This window comes from Polistes fuscatus, unplaced genomic scaffold (assembly GCF_010416935.1).
Source record: "Polistes fuscatus isolate 324 unplaced genomic scaffold, CU_Pfus_HIC Scaffold8, whole genome shotgun sequence".
NCBI classification, from domain to species: Eukaryota; Metazoa; Arthropoda; class Insecta; order Hymenoptera; family Vespidae; genus Polistes; species Polistes fuscatus.
Window position 1 is genome coordinate 2,336,820 of NW_025113162.1, and position 26,658 is coordinate 2,363,477.

Below are 26,658 nucleotides of genomic sequence, written 5' to 3' on the forward strand. Positions count from 1 at the left end.
TTGTAAACGAAACCGTGCACTCCTTCTTCTCTCCCTGTAACATCTGGCAATGGAATTGAATCTGCGAAACTCTCTTGAAAAGTATGTCGAGTGACTTTGAAATAGGCCCCTCCTACCCCCCATTACTTTTCTCTCTCTCTCTCTCTCTCTCTCTTCTTCTCTTTTTATATTTTATTTTTATTTTTTTTTTTCTATTCTTTTTAACCCATTATTTTTACCTGCCTGTAATAATAATTTTTTAATTCCCCTTGTTTTTTTTTTTTTAATTTTTTCTCAATGAACGGAGTAAATAACCGTTTACGAAAATTTATTGTTCGTAAAAATCTAACGTCTTCTTCGAAATTTCATGAAATTTCTTATCCCCAAAGCATTCTTAGTTTTAACGTATATGTATATATGTGTGTATGTGTGCGCGCGCGTGTGTATGTTTATTTGTTTGTTTGTGTATGCGTATGTACACGTTGTTCGAACATTGTTCTCTTAACAAATGGATTTTCCACTATTAGTTAAAAAAAAAAAATTAATTCGAATGAGATACGCCACTTTGTCAAACAATTACGGACGGTGTTACATTTTTCGACGATTATTCGAATATTCGATTACGTTTTTCTATCTTCGTTTCTATAATTAAAGCAGAGAAAAAAGATACGATCGATTGTGTTTTGAAAATAAATTGTCAACAAAATCAATGAAACGAATCGAATATTCAAGCGTACGAATGATGATAGAAAGATGAAAAGGAAAAAGAAAGGTCGAAAGAAAATCAATCGACGAATCTAATGATCGTGTATCTGTGTGTGTGTGTGTGTGTGTGTGTGTGTGTGTATGTGTGTGTGTGTGTGTGCATATATATATATACTATTTGTATCATCAGTCACTTGAACTCGTTTAAGGATGATTTATGAAAGTGCCTAGAAGAAATAATAATCGTCGAGAGAAACTGAAACTACTGAGAGAGAAAAAGAGAAAGAGAAAAAGAGAATGAGTGCAAAGTATTATTACGAGGTATAGTAAGTAAAGAGAAGAAAGGAAGGAAGGAAGGAAAGAAGGAAGGAGAAACGTGTTGTATAAAACAAGCTATCCTTTCTAGACCCGTCTATGAGTCATCTTGAACGGACCGGTGACCCCGTCCATTCTTTGCGAGCATAATACGAAAAAAAAGCATAGAAGTGTGTCAAAAGTCGACTGCCTCCACTGGCTCTGCTCTATTTCGTAACGAGAGTCCGCACACATACATTTTACGTACATTACATAGAGATATTTACATGAATATTTGCATACATGCATACGTATACACATACATACATACATACATATATACATACATACTTATGTTAAACTAATACATAATTGTGCTGGTAATTATGACGATGAACTAAATGAACAAATTGCCAACATTTTGTTTTATTCATTTATTTGATATATGATATAAATAATTTTAATATAAAATATATTATGATAATATTAATTAATGTTTGTGCAATTTGTTCACTTACAATTAATCCATTGTCGTAATTACCGGTACATACAGTAAATCACAGGAATATTAATCGTACTCCGCCACTTCGCGCTGTCACAATTTGAAAATAATTTATGTTTATTTATAATGCAAAGTTTTTTCTTTTTTTTACATCTATTTTTACAGAAATTTATTTTGAGATTATTTAAATTTCAAATTGATATCAATTTTATTGCAAAAGAACATGTTATTGTTAAAAGAGATATAATTTTATTAAAACGATCAAAAAATTGATCTAACAAGAGTATTTGCATCCGCGCAAGATATAATAAAAATATAATGATTATTTTTCTAAATAGTACTTGGTTGGTTATTTTTTGTATCTTCTGATGCTTTTCAGACGATTTGACATACTCTTGTGAGATCAATTATCATTTACGTTTAATTATATTTTTCTTATGATAAAATACTCTTTCGCAATGAAATTGTGACATCAATTTTTCAAAATTTGATAATCCTACAATATTTGTATGTATATAAGAATATTAAAATATTCATTGTTATACTTAAATTGACAGTAAGAGTACGAATATTCCTGTAACTCACTGTACGTGCACACAACGTGTGCTCTCTGTCCGCCAAGTGTAATTATTAATTCCGATACACGTTAAGCCACCGAAACCAAAAAATTAGGTGAAGAATAAAGCGAGAAGACATTTTGTTGAATATTTTTCTTTTGTTTTGCTTTTTCAAAAAAAAAGTAAGTAAGTAAGTAAGTAAAAAAAAAGAGAACAAAGGGCATCTTTTTTGAAATACATTGTACGTACGTTTTTTAAAGTACTACTCCGAATAAAAGCGCATAAAAAAGCGTAACTTATTATTATGTATTAAACGATATTAATAAAAATGAGAAAGAAGAGGAAGACGAGGAGAAGGAGGAGGAGGAGAAGGAGAAGGAGGATTATATAATGATGATAGTGCGAGAACAAATCTATGTATTATATTACTTACGTATTACGTACGCTACAACACTGCACACTCGTGGTGAACAAAATGTTAGTTCCGTGTGTACGAGGTGGGGGAAAAAAGGAAAAAAATTTTCATTCGGAATGAGAATTAGAAACAATTTAATGTTTGCCAAGAGAACACACACGTGTCACGCACAAAATGAAATTTCTAGGACGAAGATAAAGTTTTCAAAAGTAGGAGGACGATGAAACGGTGTTTTCAAACACGCATACTCGTCGTGCATGGATTTGGTAGTCGCGCATGCACGTTTTTTGTGTAATAAGCGTACATATACCTTCTTATTGAGAGAGAGAGAGAGAGAGAGAGAGAGGTAAAAAAGAAAAGAAAAGAAAAAATAAAAGACGAAGTCGGTAAAGATGAAGATAAAAGAAGAAGAATAAAAAAGAAAAAAAGAAAAAAAAAAAGAAAAAAAAAATAAGAACAAACGTGTATAATGTACGACTTTTTTTAAACGTAGATAATTGTAAACACCGATGTACTCAGTCTATGTTTATATACGTGTTTTATATTAACGAAGAATATGAGTCGAGAGTATAAGGTGCCAAAGATGCAACGAGCGAGTAGAATTGTATAGCGCGATAAACATTTAGAAAATCGTGGAAGAATATACTCTATTGTCTGTGACTCTAACTTCCCATTGTTTCTATATTCATGTCGATAAAATGGAAAAAAAAAGAAGAAGAGAAAAAAAGGAAGAAAAAAGAAAAGGATTGAAAAAAAAAAAGACATTTATTATTAATCTATTTCTTTCTGCAAAATTTTCTTTACGTTTTTCCACGCAACGTTCGGCTAACTTTAATTTCATCAAATGATTTTCGATAATATGATAAACACAATACGAATTAATATGATTCAATTCTTTATTATTAATATTATTTGTGATATATTAATTGGAATGATTAATGGTTTATTTCAAAAGTAATTTTCAGTCGTTAAAGTATTAAAAAATATTGTTTTCATATTTAATTTTATTCTTGTTTTATGCTCATTGGGTATGATATGAAAAATGATAAAAAGTTTTTTTAAATGGCCGGACGCTGCATCTTTTTAAAAATCACTCTTTTTTTGTTTTTTTTTTATTAAGTTTATCCTAACGAAAATAATCGTATTTCTTTTTCTCCAGAAAAAAATCAACTGATTAAAAATCGGGACGGTAAAAATAGATAAAAAAAAAAGGAAAAAATCTCAATAATAAGAGATAATTCGTATAGAACGAAATAAATTCTTACAAAACTCATCTCTCGACAGAGATTTGTCGATAATTTTAAAACGAAATGGGGAAAACGAAATCGATACTTATCCTTTTTATTTGATTCAATAATTTCCATGTGTTTCACCAGTTGCCGTTAAGTTCGTCTCCATCAACAACAAAAATTGTTTATTTTGAGCTCGAGAGAGAACGAAGAAGAAAGATGAAGAAGAAACAAAAAAGTAATAAAACATTTCACACACACACACACCTGCCCACCACATACTACTCGACTTTGTACGCGATTTCTGAAACGATTGAAGAATCATATGACGTAAACGTAGATTACTCGTTTAATAATAGCAAGGGTTATGAAGTTCCTTGTCCTTGCAATAAAAAAAAATTTAACAGATATCCGAAAATTCAAATAAAGATTTTTTTAACAAAATCTTATAAGTCAAGATGTTATTTCCTACGCGCAATTATCGGCAACGAAAAAAAAACAAACAAAAAAAGAAAAGAAAAAAAACATTTTGTTTCAACCCTCTTGTTTTAACTTCTTTTTACGTTTATACAAAGATTCATTTTATACACATCAACCTGTATAATTCAAACCTTCGAAAGCCTTTTCAATTTCCAAATTTCTATTTGGTAATCTCTGGCATCTTGACTAACAATTATAGTCAATTTTGACGGATGCTTTCTTCAACTGTAAATTCAATTTTAAGAATGGAGGAGTAGGGATTGAGGATTCGAGGAAATACAAAAGTAAAAGCTAATACATGAATAAACTTTAATATACAAATATTGTACGAAGTTCCAAGGCATGTTATTTCCTCTGCATACGAATTTAACTTTGCTTTATTTTTTGTTTCTTAAAGAATCAATCTCATTCGTCGGTCGTGTATTTTTATTTACACCCTCCGATCGTTGGAAAACGATGCGAAACTCTGCAAATTTATTTTCGTATAATAAGAATTTTAAATAACTATAAAAAGAAAAAGGAAAAAAGAGAGGAACAATCTTAAACGTTTCTTTGTTTTACAGATGACTGAATTACACGACGTTCTTTTTAATTAGGATCGTCGAAGAAATCCGCATCGTTGAAGCCTACGTTTGTTTCTAGGGGGGGACAGAAATATCAAACTAAAATGAAACGGTGATTTATAAAAGGACAGAACACCGTTTAAACCAAAAAATAGAGAGAGAGAGAGAGAGAGAGAAAGAAATTGTCTAATAGCGAAATGGCACGGACAATAAAATACAGGCGATAGTAAGCTATTGGATGTTAATAATAAAAAAAAAAGGAAAAAAGAAAAAAATAGAACAAGTAGTATAAAAATATCTCTCGAAAATCTTCTTACGATCCTACGCGATAGTTGATTACGAAATATTTAAGATATCAATCAAATATACGAAAATTAAATTCTATTTTTTTTACTATATAATTCAACTCTTGTTATTAATTATTTGTGAAATAGGAACTAGGATGATCGATCAATTCATTCATAAGAAAAATAATTTGCAATCGTTAAAGTATTGCAAATATATTTCATCTTTAATTCTTTCCTCTTTTTCGACAAAAAGATAAATTTAATTTTAAATCAAAGGATTAATAATAAATGCTTACTCTCGCCTAATTATACCGGAAACTCGTAACAAATAGAATTAAAATAATTATACGTTTTTTTTTGAGACGCCATTTTGACGCGTCAATTATTTCTCATTCAATGCTAATTAATTAATAATATAAAATTCCTGATATGAGAGAAAGAGAGAAAGAAAGAGAGAAAATGAAAGGATACTATTATGCGCGAACATTATTAATTAGAAATTGTACGTTTATACATTGGGTGCTCAGGAACGTCTACATAAAAAATATTCGCAACACGAGTTTGCGACAAATTTATCCTACAAAATTACACGTATAAATCTATTATTGTTTTATGTTGATACTTTCGCGTAATTCGCTGTACAACAACCAAAAAATAAGAAGAAGATGATATTTTTGCCATTCGTTGTCTTTGTTTTCGTCATCGTTGTCGCCATATTATTTTTCGTGATAAAGGTAACTATATGCAACGATACATTCATTTTTATTGTTATATCTAATGCCATTTTGATATCTACGAAAATGTTTTCGTTCTAATCGTTAATTTATCGTGCACCCTTTCTCACGCGAAAATTCAGATCGTTTGTCCTTCGTCGTATTTAGAAGTCTACTCTCTTACATATGCACGCTGCGTATCGCTACTAATATTTCTATTTAAAAAGTTAGCCCTAAATTGAACAGATTACCTTTACTTGTACGTATCATTCGTATAGGAATTATAACAAGCAAAGGGGTTCCGTTTACTAAAAGAACTATATTATTAAAATCTAAAAGGCACAGATCATCAATACTTCACCGATTAGATTAATCGTCGACAACAATTAGGTCAACGTAAATACTCGGTTATCCACAGCACCGTTAAATTTATGAGCTACGATTGTATAGGAGAGAAAATAAAAATAAAATAAAATAAAATAAAATAAAATAAAATAAAGAACAAGAAGATATCAGAGGACGCGAAAGTCGTTAAATTAAAGAGAGATTGGTCTAACTAAAAGAAATGGACATTCACTTGGCAAAGTCCTTAGACTCGTCACCGGAATGGCCCTTTCTACGGGGTAATTGTAGAGTTATAGGTTGGACGTCTTGAACCTCTTTTGGCTCGTGATTGGAGCTACGAAATGTTATCTTCAAATTGGGTACGTGTTGTTCCCCGGCCCAGTCGAAATTGAAAATAGGTGCCTCGGAATGTAAATCGGAATCTGGTGTGTCTGCAGGAGTCGTCGGTGTGGTGATATACGGACTGAGCTCCTGATGAACCACGTCCGGGACCCTCTGCAACGCGTCGGACCATGCTGGACTGGAACTCCAATGTTCCGTCGAGGACTCGACTGGCTCGTTGGCGCTCGAGCCAACTGTTATCGCTGATGGTAAAACTTTCGTAGGGAGTCGTTTGTGGACGGTACTCCTGTTCGCGTCAGGAAGGAGTATCACATCAAACCTGATTGACCGTCAACCGTACGAATTTGCTCGCTAATGAAAGATAGAACATCGTTTACCCACCGCTGATCACCGGTACATCCGTATTCCTTGTCCAGATCGGTGATGTAATATTTCGGAGTGTCCGTCCCGCTGCTAAACTGGCCGTGATATTGCACAAATTTCCCTCTGTATCCAGCCAAATGTAAGGAACTTTTTTGATGGGACTTATGGTATCTACCGGAGAATTGTCCAAGTCCCTGAGGAGGATGATGATGATGATGATGATGATGATGGGGGTTGCCATGTTGCGAGTGAAACTGTAGACTCCTGTTGTCGTGTTCTTGGGCACTACCGATAGACATGTCGACCGGTTCTACATCGTCCCAAGGCAACCTGCTAGGATAATCCACCGGTTCTGTCTTTGTAGATCTATGAGATTCTTGATCCAAGTTGCAAATCGATGGAGACTGTTCGGCATCGCTACTGTGTCCCAATGACGATGATCGTACGTATTCCTGTTGTTGCTGTGAACCAGTACTCTGTGCACCAACCGTGTAGGCCACGCCACGTGTCTGTCCAGTTGAACATATACCGTAAGTGAATTTCGCTTGAGATGAATACTGATACAACCATGAACTCGATCGCATCACTTCGGCTTCTCTATCGCTAAAATAATATAGAAACAAATCTTGGAATGATCGTATTCGATAATAACTTAGAAATAACGTACCTTAATACTTGATTGGTGCACACGATTATAGGATGCTGACACTCCTCCGACGTTTCCTTCACTTGGAGAACGCAATGAACCCAGAACCACCTTCCGGAACGACTTTGTAGCCTCAACAAAGCTGTACTCGATCTTTCTTGATCCGATTGTATAACTGAAACAATAAACGTTCAATTGATTACTTTTGTAAGTAGAAAAAGAAAAGGATATATTTCATGGAGTAGAACAAATGTACCTGTCTGATGCTTGCAATAAGCCGTTCGTATCGAATCCCAATGCAAAAGATTGTACCACGAAACACCAACGAGCTCCGAACGGTTATACTCCATATGACTTTCCGCTCTATACAAATATCTATTTTTGTAATTTGATTTGTAATTTAATATGTTCAAGTGTTAAATGTAGAAAATATTTTACGTTTTATCAATGTGCAGGTACTTCATGTCCATCGAGTGAATCGTAGTGAAAATATTCGTGGCTCCTTGAACGATACTTTCTCGTGTTTCCGGTAAAACAACCGGAGTACAGGATGCCAGAAAAACGAATTCATTACGATTGCAAACAGGAACGAAAGGTAAGAAATGACCTTCAACTAGGACGACCTATAAAAATTGACGTTTTTAATCGAACAACTTAATCTCCCGTTTAATTTTTTGTCGCGATAAAATTCCCACGAACTTTAACCTTTTGATCGCCAAACCGAAGCTGCCTTCGAGAATTTCTTGACACGTTTATCCGACAAAGGAATAATCTTCTGTCGTTCGGTGCTGGACTATTTCTTGCCAATTGATTTTGAACTATCATGTGGTCCTGTTTATCTATCACGTCGTAAACGCTATCCCCATGGATTAACAAATCCTCCTAAAGGATTCATAATCGTCATTTTTATTACAGATTGAAAGATGAATATATACGTATGTTTTAAGATTATTCATATATGATTTTGCATACAATTTCAGGATTGTCCGATCGATTCGTAGTGCATGAAATTTTTTATATTAACAAATTAAATAAAAATATATTTAATAATGAAACAAATGTATATTGATAAGTTTGAATAAAAGAAAAGAAAGAAAAACTTCATTAAAAATAAAAATTACTTTGCTTGGTGTCAATATTAAACAAAAAAAAAACAATATTCCGAATATTTTGTGCAACCTTTGCGTTTTACGTGATGAAAAATTGAATATAAAGGAATGGATAATGATAAAAATTTACTGGCGATCTTTAAAAATAGATGTTAAAATTAACGTCAGAGTTAGCTGTGTATCCTATAGAAAATATACGGATCGTGATTACCATCGAATGCCCGAGGTATTCTGCAGCATTTTCCGATATGTACAATAATTTTCCTTGTTGCGTCATCATCATGATAAATCCGGACATAGCCTGAAAGAATTGTATGCACTGTAAAAAGTATGTTCGCGCTCCGTACAATGATTGTTAACCGTTAATATATCGCGATAGAAAAGAAAGAAATCTAAATACTTTGGAAAATCCGATGTTTGGAGTTGGCATGTTCGATGATTCCGACGGACAATTTTTCAGGGCTGAAACAAAAATACGATTGACGATTAGAAAGAAAGAAAAAAAAAACAGAAAGAAAAAAGTAGAAAAAGAATAATCCTATCTACGCGACATAGGCATGGAAAGAACGCGCACGCGACAGTGAACATTTTTATGGCGATGGGAAACGGTGTGGCGATATTTGATTATCATTTACGTGTCTTCTTTCTAATGTTTCCTCTTATCAAACTCGATAAACAACACCTCGAAAACGTGGATCGTAAAAATCGACATCGTATCTTTCCATTTGTGTACGACTTTAAACGAATTCGTAAAGAAATTAATAGAGTAATGAAAGAACAAAATGAAAAATGGTTTACGAAATTAGACGAATTTTCAATAATGTGTGAAAATCAAAGATTAGAAATTCGAATTGGATATCCTGATAAAAACAAGGATGAAAAATAAGAAGAAGAAGAAGAAGAAGATGAAGGAAAAATCATACTCGTACACTTTCGTGCAATTTTAAACGAATTCGTGAAGAAAATAAAAGAATGATCCGTGAACTTTACACAAATTTTTAAAAACAAGAATCACAGATCGAGATAAGCAGAACAAAACGATAGAAATTCGATTTCGATATCGTGAGAAGGAATAAAGACGGACGACAATGATGAAGAATAAGTAGTAGTAGTAGTAATAAGAAGAAGTAGAAGTAGAAGTAGAAGTAGAAGTAGAAGTAGAAGTAGAAGTAGAAGAATAAGAAGAAGAAGAAAGGAAAGGTAAAAACATAAGAGAAGAGGCAAGGAGGAAGAAAGGAAAGAAAAGACGGTGGAATAAAAAAATGATTATGCTAATGCAACGTGGCTACGCTTGCGAGGTCCGCTACCACGGACTATAGTATTCGATAAGGGGGAGAAAGGGTGGGTGGGTGGTTGGTTGGTTGGTTGGAAAGAAGAGAAACGGATAGTATGGAGAGGTGGGCGAATAATCAGAAGGAAAGACGAAGAAAGATAGAGAAGAAGAAGAAGAAGAAGAAGAAGAGAGAGAGAGAGAAGGATAGAAAGACAAAGCTAAAGGAAGAAGAAGAGGAAAGATGGAGGTAAAGGAATCAGTAAAAGAGAGAAAGAGAGAGAGAGAGAGAGAGAGAGAGAGAGAGGGTAGGTAGGAAAGAGGTGGGGAAGAAGGGAGGGAGGGAAGGGTTGGGAGGGAGAAGATAGAGCAAGGGAAACGGAGCTTCGGCGAAGAAGGAAAGAAAGAGCAAACTAGAGAGAGAGAGAGAGAGAGAGAGAGAAGAAAGAGAGAGAGAAAGAGGAGAGGATATAGGGGGAGTATGGGTTACAGGAGCGTGAGAGTGTTGTTGCAAAGGCCGAGAGGTCAGCGGATCACCCGGAACTCGCGCTTAGACTCTACGGAGTTTGAACGCGCGCCGATCTTGCCTTCTTGCCTTGTACCTTCGCGTCCCTCTCTCTCTCTTTCTCTCTTTCTCTCTTTCTTTCTGTCTTTCTCGACATTACCTACCTTTACGCGAGCAAGCGAACTAGCTAGCTAGACGGCGTACCTTAAAACTTCGAGACTTCTAATACACACTGATATTACATCGAATGTTAGAGAAGTAAACGGGCGCGAACTATATGGCGGGGATATCGTACGCTAGATTCTCCTCGAGAGCTCTCGTCGACATGGTGTGTTTATCGGAAATATAAATCAACGGGTATTTAAAACCCGACGATTTCACTCCGATCAAGTAAGTAAGCAAGCAAGCAAGCGAGCAAGCAAGCAAGCAAGCAAGCGAGCAAGCAAGCAAGCAAGAAAGCAAGTAACTTCGATGACGATGATGAAGACAACGACGACGAGGATCCATCTTCTTTTTATTCTTTTTCTTTTTCTTTTTCTTCTTCTTCTTCCTCTTCCTCTTTCATTTCTAATACGAATTATTAATAATATCCTTAGAGACCAAAATTATTTCGATACGTTTCGTTTACGTATTTTATACTAAAATGAAATTGCATGATTTTATGTTTTGTTAATTTTTCTTTTCAGTTAATAGTGGTTTTGTTTTAACGGACGCGTTGGTTTAATTTCATTAAATTTGAATTATCGTTTGTTTCCTCTTGGAAAACTATGGAATAAGGCAATCGTTCAGTTCGGAGCCCGATCCAGCTCTCAATAAGAGATCTTCTTTTTTATTACGAGACTACCGAGAGAAAGTAGTAGTTAAGCAATTTATTTTAGAAACGTCCAACTACGTCGTCGTGTTAACCATCGTCCTAACAGAATAAGAGATAATATATACATATATATATATATATATATATATATATATATACACGTTGCAAATAATATTTTACCGAGGAGCTATTTTCGCGTTAGCGCGATTTGATTACAAGTTCATAAATATTTTGTCATACTTTCAAGATAAAAACGTCGGCGAAGGCTCTGCTTGAAAATCATAAAACTAAGCGTTTTCGTTCGTTGGTTCGTTCGTTCGTTCTTTCTTTCTTTCATTTGTTTCGACCTAAATGATTAACCGCAGACTTAAAAATTGTGCAAATGATTTTGAATCGGAAAGAAGAAAAGAGGAAAATAAATTCAAACGTTTTTCGATGATTCATTGTCTCTTCGAGTTTCGCATTCATTATTTTGTTTGTTGTATTCCGTGATAGAGAGAAAGATATTGATAAAAGATTTTACCATAAGCGAAATACGCTAAGTAGGGTATTTTTGGTCCGTCTATCGAGTAACCTCCCTTCCTCCCTTGCGACCCCTCGTCTTTCATACATGGTTATGCATATGTTCCTCCCCAACCACCTAAAAACAATACGGACATCATTAAATTTCACACGAGACGTTCAACCGGCAAATTTGTTAACTACGACAATTGTCGAACGACACGCACAATCGCGTTTTTCTATTTTCAAATGTTCTTTTTCTCTTCGATATTTGAATATGAATCTTATTGTTAAAAAAGAAAAAACATTTAATCGCATTTTGCATAACCATGTTTGAAGGAAAAATCTAATAGAAGAAGGATAGAAAGAAAAAAAAAAGAAAGAAGAATAAAATCAAGGGTAGGAGGAGGGAAAGACAGACGCAAACAGATTTAAGTTCGTCGTCGTCGTCGTTAAATGTTCCTGCATACACATTTCCGATAACAATCAATTAAAAACAAAAATTTGCGCTAACACTTTTATCTTCGTGCGCTGAAAGAAAGATAAAAAGGGGAAAGAAGAAAAAAAAGAAAATAAATCATGTAGGATATCAATTCGTCGTCGGACGAAAGTTAGAATGCGAGTTAACAGAAATCCCGTAAACGAGGATCGCATATCGATGACTTTCTTGTAATACCTCTGCGATATTGCAATCACCGTTACTCCATCCAAAGACTCCCACGTATACCCTACGTGATCGCTTTTACGTGCATCGTTACGCCAAGCCGTTTAACGTCGGCGAACTCGGGCTTTGAATGTCTTTTTTTTCTTTTCAGGCGTAATTCGCCGAAAAAACACGATACCGTCCGCCCCCTATTTATGTTTATTAATTTTTTATTTTTATTTTTTATTTTTTTTTTTCTTCATTTTTATCAAAGCAAAAACTTTCCTTCTTACTATGTACAATCTTGTCCCTTCCGGTTTGTAACAGCAAGCGTAGTAGTGAGTACACAACGCGTACTTACTTTAAGTAGTTGTCCATTTGCCGGCATTAAAGTCTTCGAGCGACGCTCGGCTAGATAGAAACCCCGTTTTCTCGCTTCATTTTTCTTCTATCATATTTTATCGTTTTTTTTATATCGAATTTCATTGCTAATATTCATATTGTTTACAGATTTTAATTATTTATTTAATTATTATTATTTTTATTAATGTATACACATATACGAATTAATTTATTTTTGGAATTAAAAAGTCGGCGTTTACGGCCAAGGATTCTTTTTTAAAGAAGAAGAAAAATTTGTTTTGACCGACCTATCGTCGATGTTACTGATAAAAAAAAAAGAAAAAAATGAAAAAGGGAACGTTTCGAGAAGATAGATAAACGAATAGACGGAGAGACGCGAATAATTTTCTATTATAATCCGAAACGTACCTTGTTGAAAGTAGTTGGCTTTTCGCAGAAAGACGCAGACCAAGGCCATAAGTTGCAACTGAGAAAGTCTCTGGCGTGTCGAGGGCGGTAGCGGGAGTAGATCACGTAGATTCGCGATTTCGGCATTTATCAGGTCCCTTCGTAGTTTGCTGGCGCCTTTCGTCGATTTGCTCGCATCTATCCTTCAAGCACACATCGATGCGTTACCACTAAACATACGTTCGATCACCTACCGACTGACCATTCCCATTTTTACCCTCCCCCCTAAACCGATAACCTTCTCCCCTACTTTTAATCTCATCCTTTTTACCATCCCGTATTTCGATTTACAATTTGTTCAAATTCAAACTCGCGCGAGTACGTAATTACGCGCGTTTCGATTATCTGATCCTTTTTTATTATCACCTTGCATCATTTCCGAATAGACAAACCTAAAAAGAAAGATTCAACTATCGCGCGTAAAGATCATTCATAAAAAAAACCTCCCTTCAACTATTATCAACAAAAATCAATGAGGTCCTAAACAATAACGCAAAGATCTCTATAACCCATAAAGATTCATAGATCATAGATTGTTCTTATCGATAGATAAGAAGATATATTTTCTAGGATGAAAATAAGATATTCTAGATATATAATACGATTATCAATATCGGACTTACCGATTGAACATATTTTGGTGGCCAGGAGGACATTAGCTGTTGATCAGCGGTAGACGTCGAGCGGGACATCCGGGTCGGCAGGTTCTCGCGAAACTGCAGCTACGATCTAACATCCGGGTCATAACGCGCTACTACACTGAACACGTGGATACTGGCGGAGGCTGCATCTCCTACCTCCTCCTCACCATTACCACCTCCACCAACACCTCCACCACCACCACCACCACCATCAACAGTATTACTACTACCACCACTGGGTAGGCCTCCTCCACCTCCTCTTCCTCTTTCACTCTTCTTCCACCCGCATAAGCCATTGCGCTCTGCTGTCATCTCTCTTTCTTTCTCTTTCTATCCTTCTTTGTCTCTAGGTTCAAAGCTGTTTCCTTTCATTCTCTTTCTCTCTCCAACTCTTTTCTTCGTAACTCCCTCCCCCTCCCCTTTGTTGGGTCACGATCGAGCAGTCATGTTCTTTTACCACCGCCATCGCGATGTGCTAGTACCACCACCACATCCACCACCACCACCACTACGACTACGACTACCACCACCACCATCATCATCATCATCATCATCATCATCATCATCATCATCATCAGCAGCAGCAGCAGCAGCATCTACGGCAGCAACACACCACCAGGCATCATCACCACCACCACTACTACCACTAGCATCATCGCCGTTACCACCTCGGCTACCAGTAATACCTCTTCTTCTCTGCGTGCGGTTTTGCGCCCGGTACCTCCCAACTGCCAGGACATTTTTGGCGGTCTCCTGCGAAAGTCTTTCAGTAGCCGTCACTATTACGTAACCGCGATGTAATCACCTTGGCAGAATACATTCTTCTCTTCGTATTATTCTTCTTATTCTTATTCTTATTCTGATTCTTCTTGTTTTTATTTTTGCATTTTTCCATTTGTTTTTTCAATTCTAGGGGGTCCTGTTTAGGAGTACCATGTTTAGAAGAACGTTTATAATACTTAGACTGGTACATTGAGTTTAATAAAATGTAAATGAATCATTTTGTTGAGTTATAAATTGATCGTCACGCGTTGAAAATGTTCTTATCAAATCTTCGAGTCTTGTTTGGATTATTATGAAATTTATTTCACAGATTACAGGACGTGCATTTAAGGTTGCATCGTAAGGGGAAACAATGTTTATTTCGACTATGCCATGCTGATAAAATACGATTCATTGCATATTTATTTGATTATTTATTATCATACGAAATCAATGTAATCGAAAGTTCATTGTTAGTATTAATTATTATGGGGCATCAGTGAGATTTTATTTATACAAATGTTACATTATAAATACATTTTGCGTAACTCGTTATCATACATTATGTTCAAATCGAATACGATCGTGTATATTTTATAGAATTGCATACTATCGCAACTTACGAGTATAATTATTTCTATAGATTCTAAAAATATCTCCTAGAAATACACGGGTGTATGTATTTGCGTGTATTGCCGTGCGTGTATTGCCATGCGTGTATTGGGTTTGCTAGCGATCGAACAATTTGTTTCTAAATAAAACTAAAGATTAATGTTAAATAATAATAATAATATACGCATTTAACATAAGGCAAGGAAATTATTCGTATTTTTTAATAATATTTAAAATTTTTTTATAATATATGATAGTATATTATAAGATAATTTAAACAATATTAAATAAAAGAAAGAAATTATCGAGATAATTTTAACGAAATCAATTAACTTAATGTATCATGCATTCCTCATACTCTTTCGAGATATAGATTGGATTATTTGTAATATTGTTTATTGTAACGAATTAGAAAAAATTAACATATTTTTGTAGCCAGAAATTTTTCTTTGCCATAAAAATAAAATAATTACTTTAATTGTTAGAGAGATGGAAAAAAATACTATAATTACCTAGTAAATAATATGATAATATATAAATGCATATATTATGAAACATTCTATTAAATTCTAAATTTTCGTTGTATATTGGAATGGCAAATGAATGGTTTTGCAAATGTAGCGTAAACTATAATTGGGTTCCATTGGTTTATATGCATATTGATATTGGTACTGAATTACTTTATGCTCATTCTAAATAATTTCATTTGTATAGAAACACTCGTGCACATTATATAAAACATTAATAATGAATATTTTCAATGGAAATAACGTGTAATCTAAATCAAAATTAATCGTTAAGGCATAGTTGAACTTCATATCAAAGTAGACAGGTACAACATTTTTTTTGTATATATAGAAGACTTGTATTGGTATAAAAAAAAAAATTCGTTTTTTCTACGATTTCTTTAACCCCAAATAAAAATATTTTTTTTCTTTTTTTTCGTTGTAACGATATCGTTAATACGATGATTAATTATGCGATTCGAAAATGATACCACACGTCTTATCTCAAAAAATATTTGCTGGATAAACAAAAAATATTATTGATAATAATAAAATAATTATTAATCTGTACATATACGAGTATATGCAACATGTATACGCACATATGGAGCAAAAGCGGAAATTCTTTAATATTAATTCGAAACTTAATTAATATTCTTCTTTGGCACATTCACACTGAAAAAAAAAAGAAAAAAAAATAGAATCTAAAAATAAATATTTTCTTTTTATTTAAATACGGTGTTGACCAAAGAACTATTTGTCTTTGAAACCATCTAATATAAATAATGATAGTAATTTAACTAAAAACTAATTCTCCCATTAAAAATGCCTATTTTTGAACAAAAGAAATAAAAATTAAAAATAAATCATACCGATTTAGTAAGAGGTAATCACAGGTGCGAACGAAAATATTGTGAATGAAAAAAGAGGTTTTATAATCATACAAAATATTTTTCGGCCTATCATCCGATACCATAAATTCTGAAATATATTATAATATACTTAGAAGATAAAGTATATTATTTACAATTTTTTTGAACTAATTAAATTTTACAGAATTTATCTCATTTTAAATGAGGAATCTTTTGATGTATAACGACGATTATAGAAAACTTGATTAAATTCTATCTACATTCCATAAGCGTTAACCATTCAATATATGACAATCGTTAAAGCGTTGCTATTATTTTCTAATTAAGAATTATAAATGTTTAACATATTATTATTATTAGAATCTATAAATATATATATGTATGTATATGTAGTAAAGGTTGCAAATATACATAATGCGTGAGAGTGATAACGTTCTAATCATCTTTACAATACTGTACATTAAACTTATGTGTTTCTTTGCTTTTATGTTAGGAACAAATTCTTTTTCTTTTTCCTTTTTCTTGTTATTTTTCTTTCTACACTCATATATATATATAAAAGCTTAACTTTCATTGAATAATTTTAACCCGTGCATTATAAATTTTATATGCAATCTGTACATGGTACAGGATATTGTTTAACAGCTAAGTATATCGTATTGTATTAAATTATTCTTACATGCATATTGCTCTTTTAATACTTCCTAAATCTACCTATCTCCCTGAGTGATGCATCATTGTTATATAGATAACATCATCATAGTCGTAGATAACAGAAGTATCATATCGAAGTAGATTCATAGTTAACTCCTGATAATAAACAATGTTGCTTGAGTCTCTTTAAATTTTCTATTAGATATGCATTTTCTATAAACAAATCCTTTGCTAGTATATCAGCTCCGGCTAATCTTTTAGCCTATAGAAATATAAATCATTTTTAATTGCACATTATTACTATTTAATAAATGACATAACACAATTAAAATTGAATACGAATAAAAGAACATACCTGTTCGGTATTAGCTTGAATTTGGACTTGTAATTTTTCTTGAGTATTATAAAGAAGACATCGTAATTCACATACCTCTATTTGATGTTGCGACAAAGTTTCTATAATTCAAACAAAATGAAAATACATATTTCTAAATAAATCCAATCAAGTTGACAAATATTATATTAATAAAAATGTCAATAATAACTTACGATGCAATACTTGTTCTATATGATGCTGTTGTTGTCGAAAATATTCTTCTAATTGGCGTTTCTTACGTTCTTGAATTTGTAACTTCATAGTCAAACTTTCCAGTATATTAATGTCGATATTACATACTTGTTGTTGTTGCGCAGTATCTTGCAAACATTGACAATGTATGCCATTTGAAATTTGCGATTTAATTAATTCCTGTATCAATGAATAATCTTTTTTTGACGTATTATGCTTCGATTTACTTCTCTTTCCTTCTTTTCCTATAAACGAATGTTCAGAAATATTGTTCAATCCTTTATCTTCCGATTCAGATTTCTCACACTTATCTATACTATTTGTATCCTGTTTAATACACGATAATTGATCTAAGTGGTAATTTCCTACGCAACCTTCCTTTGTAACGTGCGACGTGAAATGATTAGAAGGCATTGGATTTTCAAATATGTGATCCCCTTTAAAACTCTCTGTAACATTATTAGATGTATCCCCATCGTATTTGAACGTCTTCGATTGCAATTGTGCATACGATTCGACGTTAAATGCATCCATGGGAATATGATTGCAATAAGTGCAGACGGGTTGAAAAATGCTATCATCTGACACTTGGGTCGAATTGTCCATTTTTTTTATTTTTTCCATATTTTTCAATTTTTCAAACAAACTTTTAATTTCTTTATCCTTCTCCGAAATATCCTTCTCCATTTGAATTTTCCATTGGTCGAATTCTTCTTCCAAATCTAAATACTATATTTGCAAAGAATATATTTTAATTGTAAATTTAAATTCAATTGAATTATTGAAAGATAAATATTGAAAAAGAAAATAAATTACCTGCTGTTCCAAATTATATTTTTCTTCTATGGGAGATAAACGACCACCATTTTTAATTTTATCTACCGGACTAATTAATTCTTCGTATTCTGCCATTTTAGCAATAAGTTCTGAAAACTTTTCATCGCTTATTTTTTGTTCTTGTTCGAACAACTGTCTCTCCTCCTCTAACTTAGCAGCCCAATATTCTTCGCATTCTTCGTATTCGGCTTTCAATAAATCAAGACTTTTTTCTAATTCTAAACACCGTTCAGTCAATTGTTTCTTCTCCATTTGCCACCAATTTTCTTGTTCTTGATAAACTAAATTAGTAAGAGAATTATCACTGTTAGACAAAGTCATATTATTCTTCTTATCAGGATCATTACAAGGCACACTATAATTGGACGTTATATCTTTATCTTTTAAATTCTTTGTATGATCAGTAATAGAATATTCTTCTTTACGAGGTGGATAATCTCGAAGGCTAGTTATTTTATTTTGTAATAATTTAATATCTGCGTGAGTGAAATTTGTATCCGTAGGATAAATCATTGCATCGTTACTATTATGCATCGCTCTTTTCGTAGACGACATTGTTGTTTTATTAGATTTAGGAACAACAAAATCTCTTAATGATTCACTCGTCCTCTCTTCGCATTCAGTCTCAAGTTCGGAAGCAAGACTTTTAGAAAAATCTATATCTTCGTTCAATGAAAACGAATTGAAATTTGATTGACCGCAAATAATAGATGACATTGCTTCCTTATAATCACAATTTTCACAAGAACAATTCTCACATTTTATTAGCATATTTTTTAGATCGCTTATAATTTGTTCACTATTATTTTTCGTATTTATCTCAATTCTATCTACATCAACTTTATCCTTCATATTATTGCTGCAGGATATCTAGAAAAAACACATACGTATTTAATAAAATTATACATGAAAATACGAATTTTTAATGAGAATATATAATTACATTTCTTTTTTATATTTATAAAAATATTTAATACTTACAATTTCCTCTTGCTGCGAAGTTATTTCTATATTAGTGTTCATCTCTGATGTGACAGCAGAGTCAACTATGAAATTTGTAAATAAAATAATATTGTTACATAACAAATATCGTTAAAAAAAAATAAATTAACATAGAAATTAATTACCTTCATTTTTAATTGCTCGTAGATTAGTTTCATCTTCGAGTGATCTTGAAATATCTAATTGTATAGTAAGCTCATCGTTATGATCACGCAAGGATACTATTTCTGATTGCAATTGTTTCATACGATCGATTAAATGTAAAACTTGTTCCTCTTTTTTTGCATCTATATCTTCGACCTAAAATTAATAGAAAAATTAAAATAAAACTATGATATTTAATCATAACGTCTCTTCACGAATGCTATAATTATTTGTTTATATAATACCTCATCGTGTTCTGCAGCGAGCATTTTAATTTGCATAAGCAATTCATTGTTTGATTCTTTAAGTTTATCAATTTGATTTCGGAGATTTTCATTTTCTGTTTCTAAAATTTGATTATCTTGTAAAGCGGCTAAAAGTTTATTTTTATTTTGACAGTTTTCTTGTTGCTGTGTTTGCAATTGTTGTTCTTTAACTTTTAAAGTAGTAGCATTACTTTCGCGTTCCAAACTTAATTGATTTGATAAATCCTTTATAATTTCAGAATGTTTGTGTTCAATTTGCTTTAACAAATTTTGTTTAATTTCCTCTTGTCGAAAATGATGATCGTCAATTTCTTGTGCAAGTGAATTCGCTCTCTCATTGGCTTCTATTATATCAACTCGTAGTTTATCTCTCTCGCCTGTTATATTTTCTATCAAAATACTATAAAATCCAAACAATATAATTAAAAAAATATACATATAATACAATTGGATTTTACAAATACTTTTATCATATTTTTTATAAAACTTCATAAAAATCTGTATCGAACTACTATTAAAAAACAGTTACTTGCTTATAACATACTTCAAGTTACGTAGTTCCTCCTTATAAAGAATTAAAACACCTTTCAACAAACTGATATGTGGCTGAATATCTGTATTAATGATAGAATCATTAAGACCTTTCAATTCCTCGCATAAGGTGCTAACTAAATCATTTAAATTAATACTCGACGTGTTATATCCCAAATCGGATAACAGAGAAGCTGCATCAGAAATGCCAGCCATTTTCCACATATCGGTAACAATACTATACTGAATAAACCTGTAATTAATAATATTAATAATTAATACATATAATAATTTGATAAATCTAATAAATGTTTAATACATTAAGTGATATGTCAGTCACTAATGACCAACATTCTTATACATATATTTCTACAACTGACAAATTATTGTGGCTTAAACAGAAAGCTCGACAAAAGAGGCTTGGCACACTTAACATGTTTAATTAAAATTGATGTATTCAAATACGATACCCTGAATCACGATGTTGAAGTGTATCATAATCAGATTTTTCTTCTTTCGAATTAGTTAAACATTTTTCTGATATACCCTTGCAAGGAAGTATCAACTCTTCTTGTAAAATAGTTTGATTTTTAAATATATCCAGAAATTCGTCCAAACTAATTAAACCATCGCTATTCTGATCAAGTTTTTCGAATATGCGTTGAGCTATCTATGAAAAAAAAAATATAATTATATTCACTTTCGTGTATTACTACTATAAAATTGTAATAAGTGAAGATAATTACTTGTTCTGGAAGAGCAGATGTTTCTCGATGATTGGACATAAAATATTTATCCGAAGTATCTGCATTTTCTTTGAAACATACGTTAACTTTATGCCATAAATCTTTCAAACGATTTTTATCTAATATCAAACCTAGAAAGTATATTTAATGTATGAAAATAATAAATTATTTTTATCGTGAAATAAGATGTGCAGTAAATTTAAAAAAAATCACCTGTTTTTGTATGACAATCATTCATGTGTGATTGTTGAATATCTGAATCTGAAAAGTAATAAATATTATTATCATTGTCATCATCATTAATTATATTAACTTCTTGTTGTAATTGTAGCATACACTCTATATTACCTTGAGTCAATAGTTCTTGCGTTTTGGCCAACAAAAGTAATAATCCTCCTCGAAAGTCTTGGAATGAAATTGAATGTTTTCCTGAAATACATTTTTTAATGCATTCCTTTAATTCATCTCCATGATCATCCAGTTGTAATTTATTGCATAAGGAAGATAAATCCTCTTCTTTCAATTCCGTTTGCCCTTTCATCAAACAACTTTCAAATACAGTAAGAAGCTGTTGTTCATAATGACCATTGTTATGTTCACCCATGGCATCCCTTCATTGTTCTTTAATAATATTTTTAAAGACTTTGCAGTATATCTACATTAAAAATAATTATGTTATTTATGAATTAATGTCAACATAATTAATTGCGTATTAAAAATCTATACTACAAATACACAAAATGAAAATATATATTTGATACATAAAATAAAGTTATAATTAACTATAATTTCTTTCGCATTTAATAGAACGATAAGAGAATACATTACTTTATGGTATTTACTGTCTATATTATGAGTGCGAAATACACATATATTTGATAAGCAAAATAAAACTATAATTAATCATAATTTTGATTGCGATTAATGTAGTAATAAAAAATAAATTTAATAAATTTTATTATCTTTACCATAAGTACGAAATGCTTATACACTTTATAATCAAAATAAAACTGCACTTAAACATTATTTTGATCGCAATTAATATAATGATAAGATAAAAATGATTTAATGACATTTACCTTATTTTTATCACACCTGCTATGATTCCATAACTTTTTAATATTTCATTAAATTATTATGAATAATTGTCTACAGCAAAATATTTAACAACTTCTTTTAACACTTATTATGAATAATATTAGCAAAAAAGAAGTTTATTCCCTCACAATTATTAACCTTTAGGTTATTCCTAACTATATTCAATGTACTTGTGTAGTAAATGGTCATAACCTACTATTGTGACATACAATTGACATTGATATACGCCTAAATATACATACACATGCAAATAAATACACTGTCATATTAGCGTACTTTGAACGATCTACCGTAAACTCTAATTATTAGATCCATTAAATTCTCTAACCACTTTCATCATATTTATTATTATTATTATTATTGTTATAATTATATTATTATAATTATTTTTTTTAAATAAAGTGGAAACAAAAGTTATTTGTATTTACAAATTTAAGATAAACAAAAACAAAAATTTATATTACTACACGTCGCAATATATTGAAAATTCTTATCGAACAATATGACAATATGAACCATAAACTAACTGCCAGATTTGTACGTTCATTTGAAATTAAGCTTACGCATAATGTATGTACATACATATACATACATGCACTATATAACAAGTGACACATAGCAATTTTAATGTATAACCAGATGTAATAAAAATAACATCTTTTTTTTTTTAAGTTAAACTCATAAAATTGTTACAAATTAAATTAATTTCTCTCTATGTTGTATACATATTAATAAATTATTTAAAAATAAAAAAGTATTTAAATAGTCAATTTTGAATTAATATTAATCACTAAAATAACTAACAAGAAATTAAATGAACCTTCGACTTATAATTAAAGTTAACTTTTAAAATTATTTCAATACTCTTCAAATGAATAATAATGTAATTATTTTTCTAAATTCAATATTTCATATATAATATAATGTTTAAAAAATAGGACATGAATTCTAATAGATAATATTTATATATGCTCCTATACTGTTGCTTGTTCTGCAATATCTCGTTTCTGATTGGACGATACAACCTATAAATTTGTACATTAAAACATTACCTTAAAATCTGGCGGTAATACAACCCTAACGTAACAGTCAACATAGGGAAAGAGAAAGTGAAAGAATTAAATATTTACAGTTATTTATTTAGGTGTTTTTTAATAAAACATTATAGAGAATAAATGTAGCTCTGTTTTTTAAAATATTAAAAAATATGGGTATTACTGGGTTACTATCGTTTCTGGAAAAATCTTCTAGAAAAACAAATATAAATGAATTCGCCGGTCAATCTGTTGCTATTGATAGTTATTGTTGGTTACACAAGGGTATATACCCTTGTGCTGATAAATTATTGTTAGGAGAACCAACAGATGGGTAAGAAATTATTTTATATATTATAATTTTAAAATTTATTTTTTAATTTAATTAATTCATGTTTTAACTTTACGTTCATTGTAATTACCTTTAAGAACAATTAACTTTAAACTTTTCATGTTTAGGTATATAATATATTGTATGAAATTTATACGAATGCTTTTAAAACATAATATTAAACCTATTCTTGTATTCGATGGACGACATTTGCCAGCTAAAGCAGAAACCGAAGCCCAAAGGCACAAGTATGTAAAGTTTTTAACAAAATCAGTTTTACCTTTTCCAATATGCTTTAACACATGGAGCTGTATGCTATATTCAGTGCTATATTTCGTGCTTCTTGTATTTTACCTGTAAGATTTGAATACGACTTGTATTTTTGATGTTTAAACCGTAAAATATATCACTAGTCTCACACATTGTTATAGTCTAAGGAGTTATCAATGATATTATTAATTTTAATATAAAACATATTATATGCTTTTAGGAAGAGAGATATAAAACGTCAGCAAGCTGCACAATTAATACAAGCCGGGCGAAATGCAGAAGGCAGAAATCTTTTAGTACAATCAATAGATGTAACGCACAAAATAGCTTTAGAATTAATTAAAACGTGTCAAAGCTTTAATATTGATTGCATTGTAGCACCGTATGAAGCTGATGCACAATTAGCATATCTTAACATTAGTGGAATAGCGGACGTTGTTATCACAGAAGACAGCGATTTAATATTGTTTGGCTGTAAAAAGGTATAATTAATTTTATTTTATTTATTATTTTCTATATGATAAGGATAATAATTTTAAACTGAGAAAAAAGGATGATTAATATTATATTATAATTATAGGTGTTCTTTAAAATGGATCAGAATGGTAATGGTTTGCTTGTTGAACAAGACAAACTACATCTTGCTATGGGTGTACAATTAACAGACTTTAATATCGATAAATTTATGTATATGTGCATTTTATCTGGATGCGATTATTTAGCCTCACTTCGAGGTATAGGATTAATTAAAGCAAAAAAATTCATTCAAAGTATTAATAATTCGAACTGTGATATATATAATGTCAGTCACTATGGTATTATAATATAAAATTATGCATAAAGAGAGAAAAAGAGTATTAATTATAAATATTGCTATTTTTACAGGCTCTTACTAATTTAGGATATTGTCTAAAAATGAGATCTTTAGACGTATCAAAGGAATATAGAGACAATTTCATAAAAGCATTCATAACATTCAAACATCAATTAGTATTTTGTCCTTTACAAAGAAAACAAGTACGTTTAAATCCTCCTACAGCTGATGTTTCTGAAGAACAATTACACTATGCTGGGGATGAGATAGACCCTGATAAAGCATTACAACTTGCTTATGGTAATTGTGATCCGTTCACATTTGAAATGCTTCATGACTTTGATCCTGATATAAAAAAGGTATAATATATAAATAGTTACGTATATTTATATTTTAATATTACAGTGTATTTAATAATTTGTTTAAGAAATTCAATAATCCAAATCCAAACATTCTGAGTGTGGTACCAAAGCACATAAGCATCTGGTCGCCCAATTATAAACCAAGAAAAAGTATAGAAAACTTTTTAAACAAAAAAGAAACAATCAATCATGAGAATAACTTGTGTATAAAAGAACTTGATAGTACGAGAAAAAAATCTACTAATACAAAAAAGAGAGAATATTATCGTGGTAATTATTTATACTGTATCTAATTTACATAAACTATTTATTATAAATTAATAGAAATATCTATTTTGTTTTAGTTGTAAACACTACGAACTATCAAGAATTAAATGAAAAAGATATTTTAGATGCATACAAATCTGAAGAAAATATTGAAACTGAAAATCAAATACATTCTACAGATGAAAATTCACCTAATGTAAATGAACAGAAATCTCCAATATTAAGTAGAAATCCATTCATTAAAGAAATGTCTGTTAATCAAATTTCTCCTAGTTTACTATTTAAACGTAGAAGCAGGACAAAATTTGGTCGCTTAATGCAATTTCAGAAAACAGTTATCGATGAGAATATAGTTACAGAAAGTAAATTTTTTAAGAGTAAGAGCGAAGATATGAATAAAAGTAATGCAAATAATAACGACGATAATATTAATTTGGAAAATGATGAACTATGTATAAATCATACTCCCAAAAAGATGAAAATGGACATACAAGAAGAACAAAATAATCTAAAATATTCAATAGAATTTAATAATCCAAATAATGCACATTCCATTGATACTAACCAATCAAATACAAGTACATTAGTTAACGAAAATGAGAGTACGATTCTTGAAAGAAATATTACAGAAGAAACAATTACTAAGCAAGGTATCTGTTCTTCGAATCACGCAAACGAATCAAGAAGTTTAATTACTTCGACGAATGAAGTAGAAAAAACAGATTTAAGTATTAACGACAATATAAATAACTATAATTGTAATATACCGCAATCATGCAGTCCTAGTTCAGAATCTGATTATTCGGTTAGCCAAAATAGTATAGAAGATAATACGAGTACTTTATTTAAATTTTCTAATATTAAATTAAATACATCGATTGATGGTCACTCAGATAAAACCATTAAAAGGCCACTAACAAGTTCTCAAACGGTTTGTATATTATTAACATATTTATAGTATTCATATTACTAAAATTTTAATTATACTTATATATAAAAAGTATGTGCACAACATTTTTTTAATTTTTAATATTTAATATTTTTTAGAAAATCAATAAAAATGTGAAATCCAAACAAATCCATAGAAATAAACGAATATCTTCTGAGCGTGGACAATTAAATTTATTAAATATGTTCGGTTTTAAAAGAAGTAAGTCTTTCTATTAAAATTATTTACATATTAGATATTTATAAAACAAATTTTTATACTTACAGAAGAGACTTTGAAGTTAGAATGAAATCAATTAAATCTGGACAATATGCATATGT

The 26,658-nt window shown here is 31.1% G+C and overlaps 3 protein-coding genes and 1 long non-coding RNA gene across 5 annotated transcripts; 2 read left to right on the forward strand and 2 right to left on the reverse strand.

Moving 5' to 3' along the window:
* The first annotated feature begins 1,665 nt into the window (after window positions 1-1,665).
* LOC122524845 lies at window positions 1,666-5,458 on the forward strand. The gene is made up of 2 exons (XR_006305648.1): window positions 1,666-2,798; window positions 4,880-5,458. It is a non-coding gene; the product is annotated as an uncharacterized LOC122524845 (long non-coding RNA).
* A 658-nt stretch (window positions 5,459-6,116) lies between these two features.
* Window positions 6,117-13,783, reverse strand: LOC122524844 (neuronal PAS domain-containing protein 4). Its single transcript, XM_043647322.1, has 10 exons — window positions 13,696-13,783; window positions 13,034-13,215; window positions 8,930-8,991; window positions 8,741-8,830; window positions 8,126-8,302; window positions 7,859-8,043; window positions 7,677-7,783; window positions 7,442-7,595; window positions 6,793-7,377; window positions 6,117-6,697 (listed from the first exon to the last, which is right to left on the reverse strand). Exons 1-10 carry the CDS (start codon window positions 13,704-13,706, stop codon window positions 6,298-6,300), a joined length of 1,953 nt encoding a protein of 650 aa, XP_043503257.1. The 5' UTR covers window positions 13,707-13,783; the 3' UTR covers window positions 6,117-6,297.
* A 3,260-nt stretch (window positions 13,784-17,043) lies between these two features.
* Window positions 17,044-22,714, reverse strand: LOC122524846 (blastoderm-specific protein 25D). Of its 2 annotated transcripts, XM_043647324.1 has the most exons (13): window positions 22,293-22,714; window positions 21,562-21,868; window positions 21,427-21,474; window positions 21,214-21,344; window positions 20,938-21,137; window positions 20,481-20,720; window positions 19,916-20,336; window positions 19,652-19,826; window positions 19,506-19,570; window positions 18,504-19,394; window positions 17,669-18,416; window positions 17,475-17,575; window positions 17,044-17,381 (listed from the first exon to the last, which is right to left on the reverse strand). In XM_043647324.1, exons 2-13 carry the CDS (start codon window positions 21,815-21,817, stop codon window positions 17,247-17,249), a joined length of 3,411 nt encoding a protein of 1,136 aa, XP_043503259.1. In that variant the 5' UTR covers window positions 21,818-21,868; window positions 22,293-22,714; the 3' UTR covers window positions 17,044-17,246. The 2 variants fall into 2 exon arrangements, with proteins under 2 accessions (XP_043503259.1, XP_043503258.1); XM_043647323.1 differs by having other exon boundaries at window positions 21,427-21,868.
* Window positions 22,715-23,348: 634 nt separating this feature from the next.
* LOC122524931 (exonuclease 1) lies at window positions 23,349-26,627 on the forward strand. The gene is made up of 9 exons (XM_043647451.1): window positions 23,349-23,679; window positions 23,805-23,924; window positions 24,167-24,428; window positions 24,527-24,748; window positions 24,832-25,119; window positions 25,188-25,392; window positions 25,467-26,320; window positions 26,437-26,539; window positions 26,605-26,627. The coding sequence occupies exons 1-9, from the start codon at window positions 23,519-23,521 to the stop codon at window positions 26,625-26,627; spliced, it is 2,238 nt and encodes a 745-aa protein (XP_043503386.1). The 5' UTR covers window positions 23,349-23,518.
* Window positions 26,628-26,658: the final 31 nt, after the last annotated feature.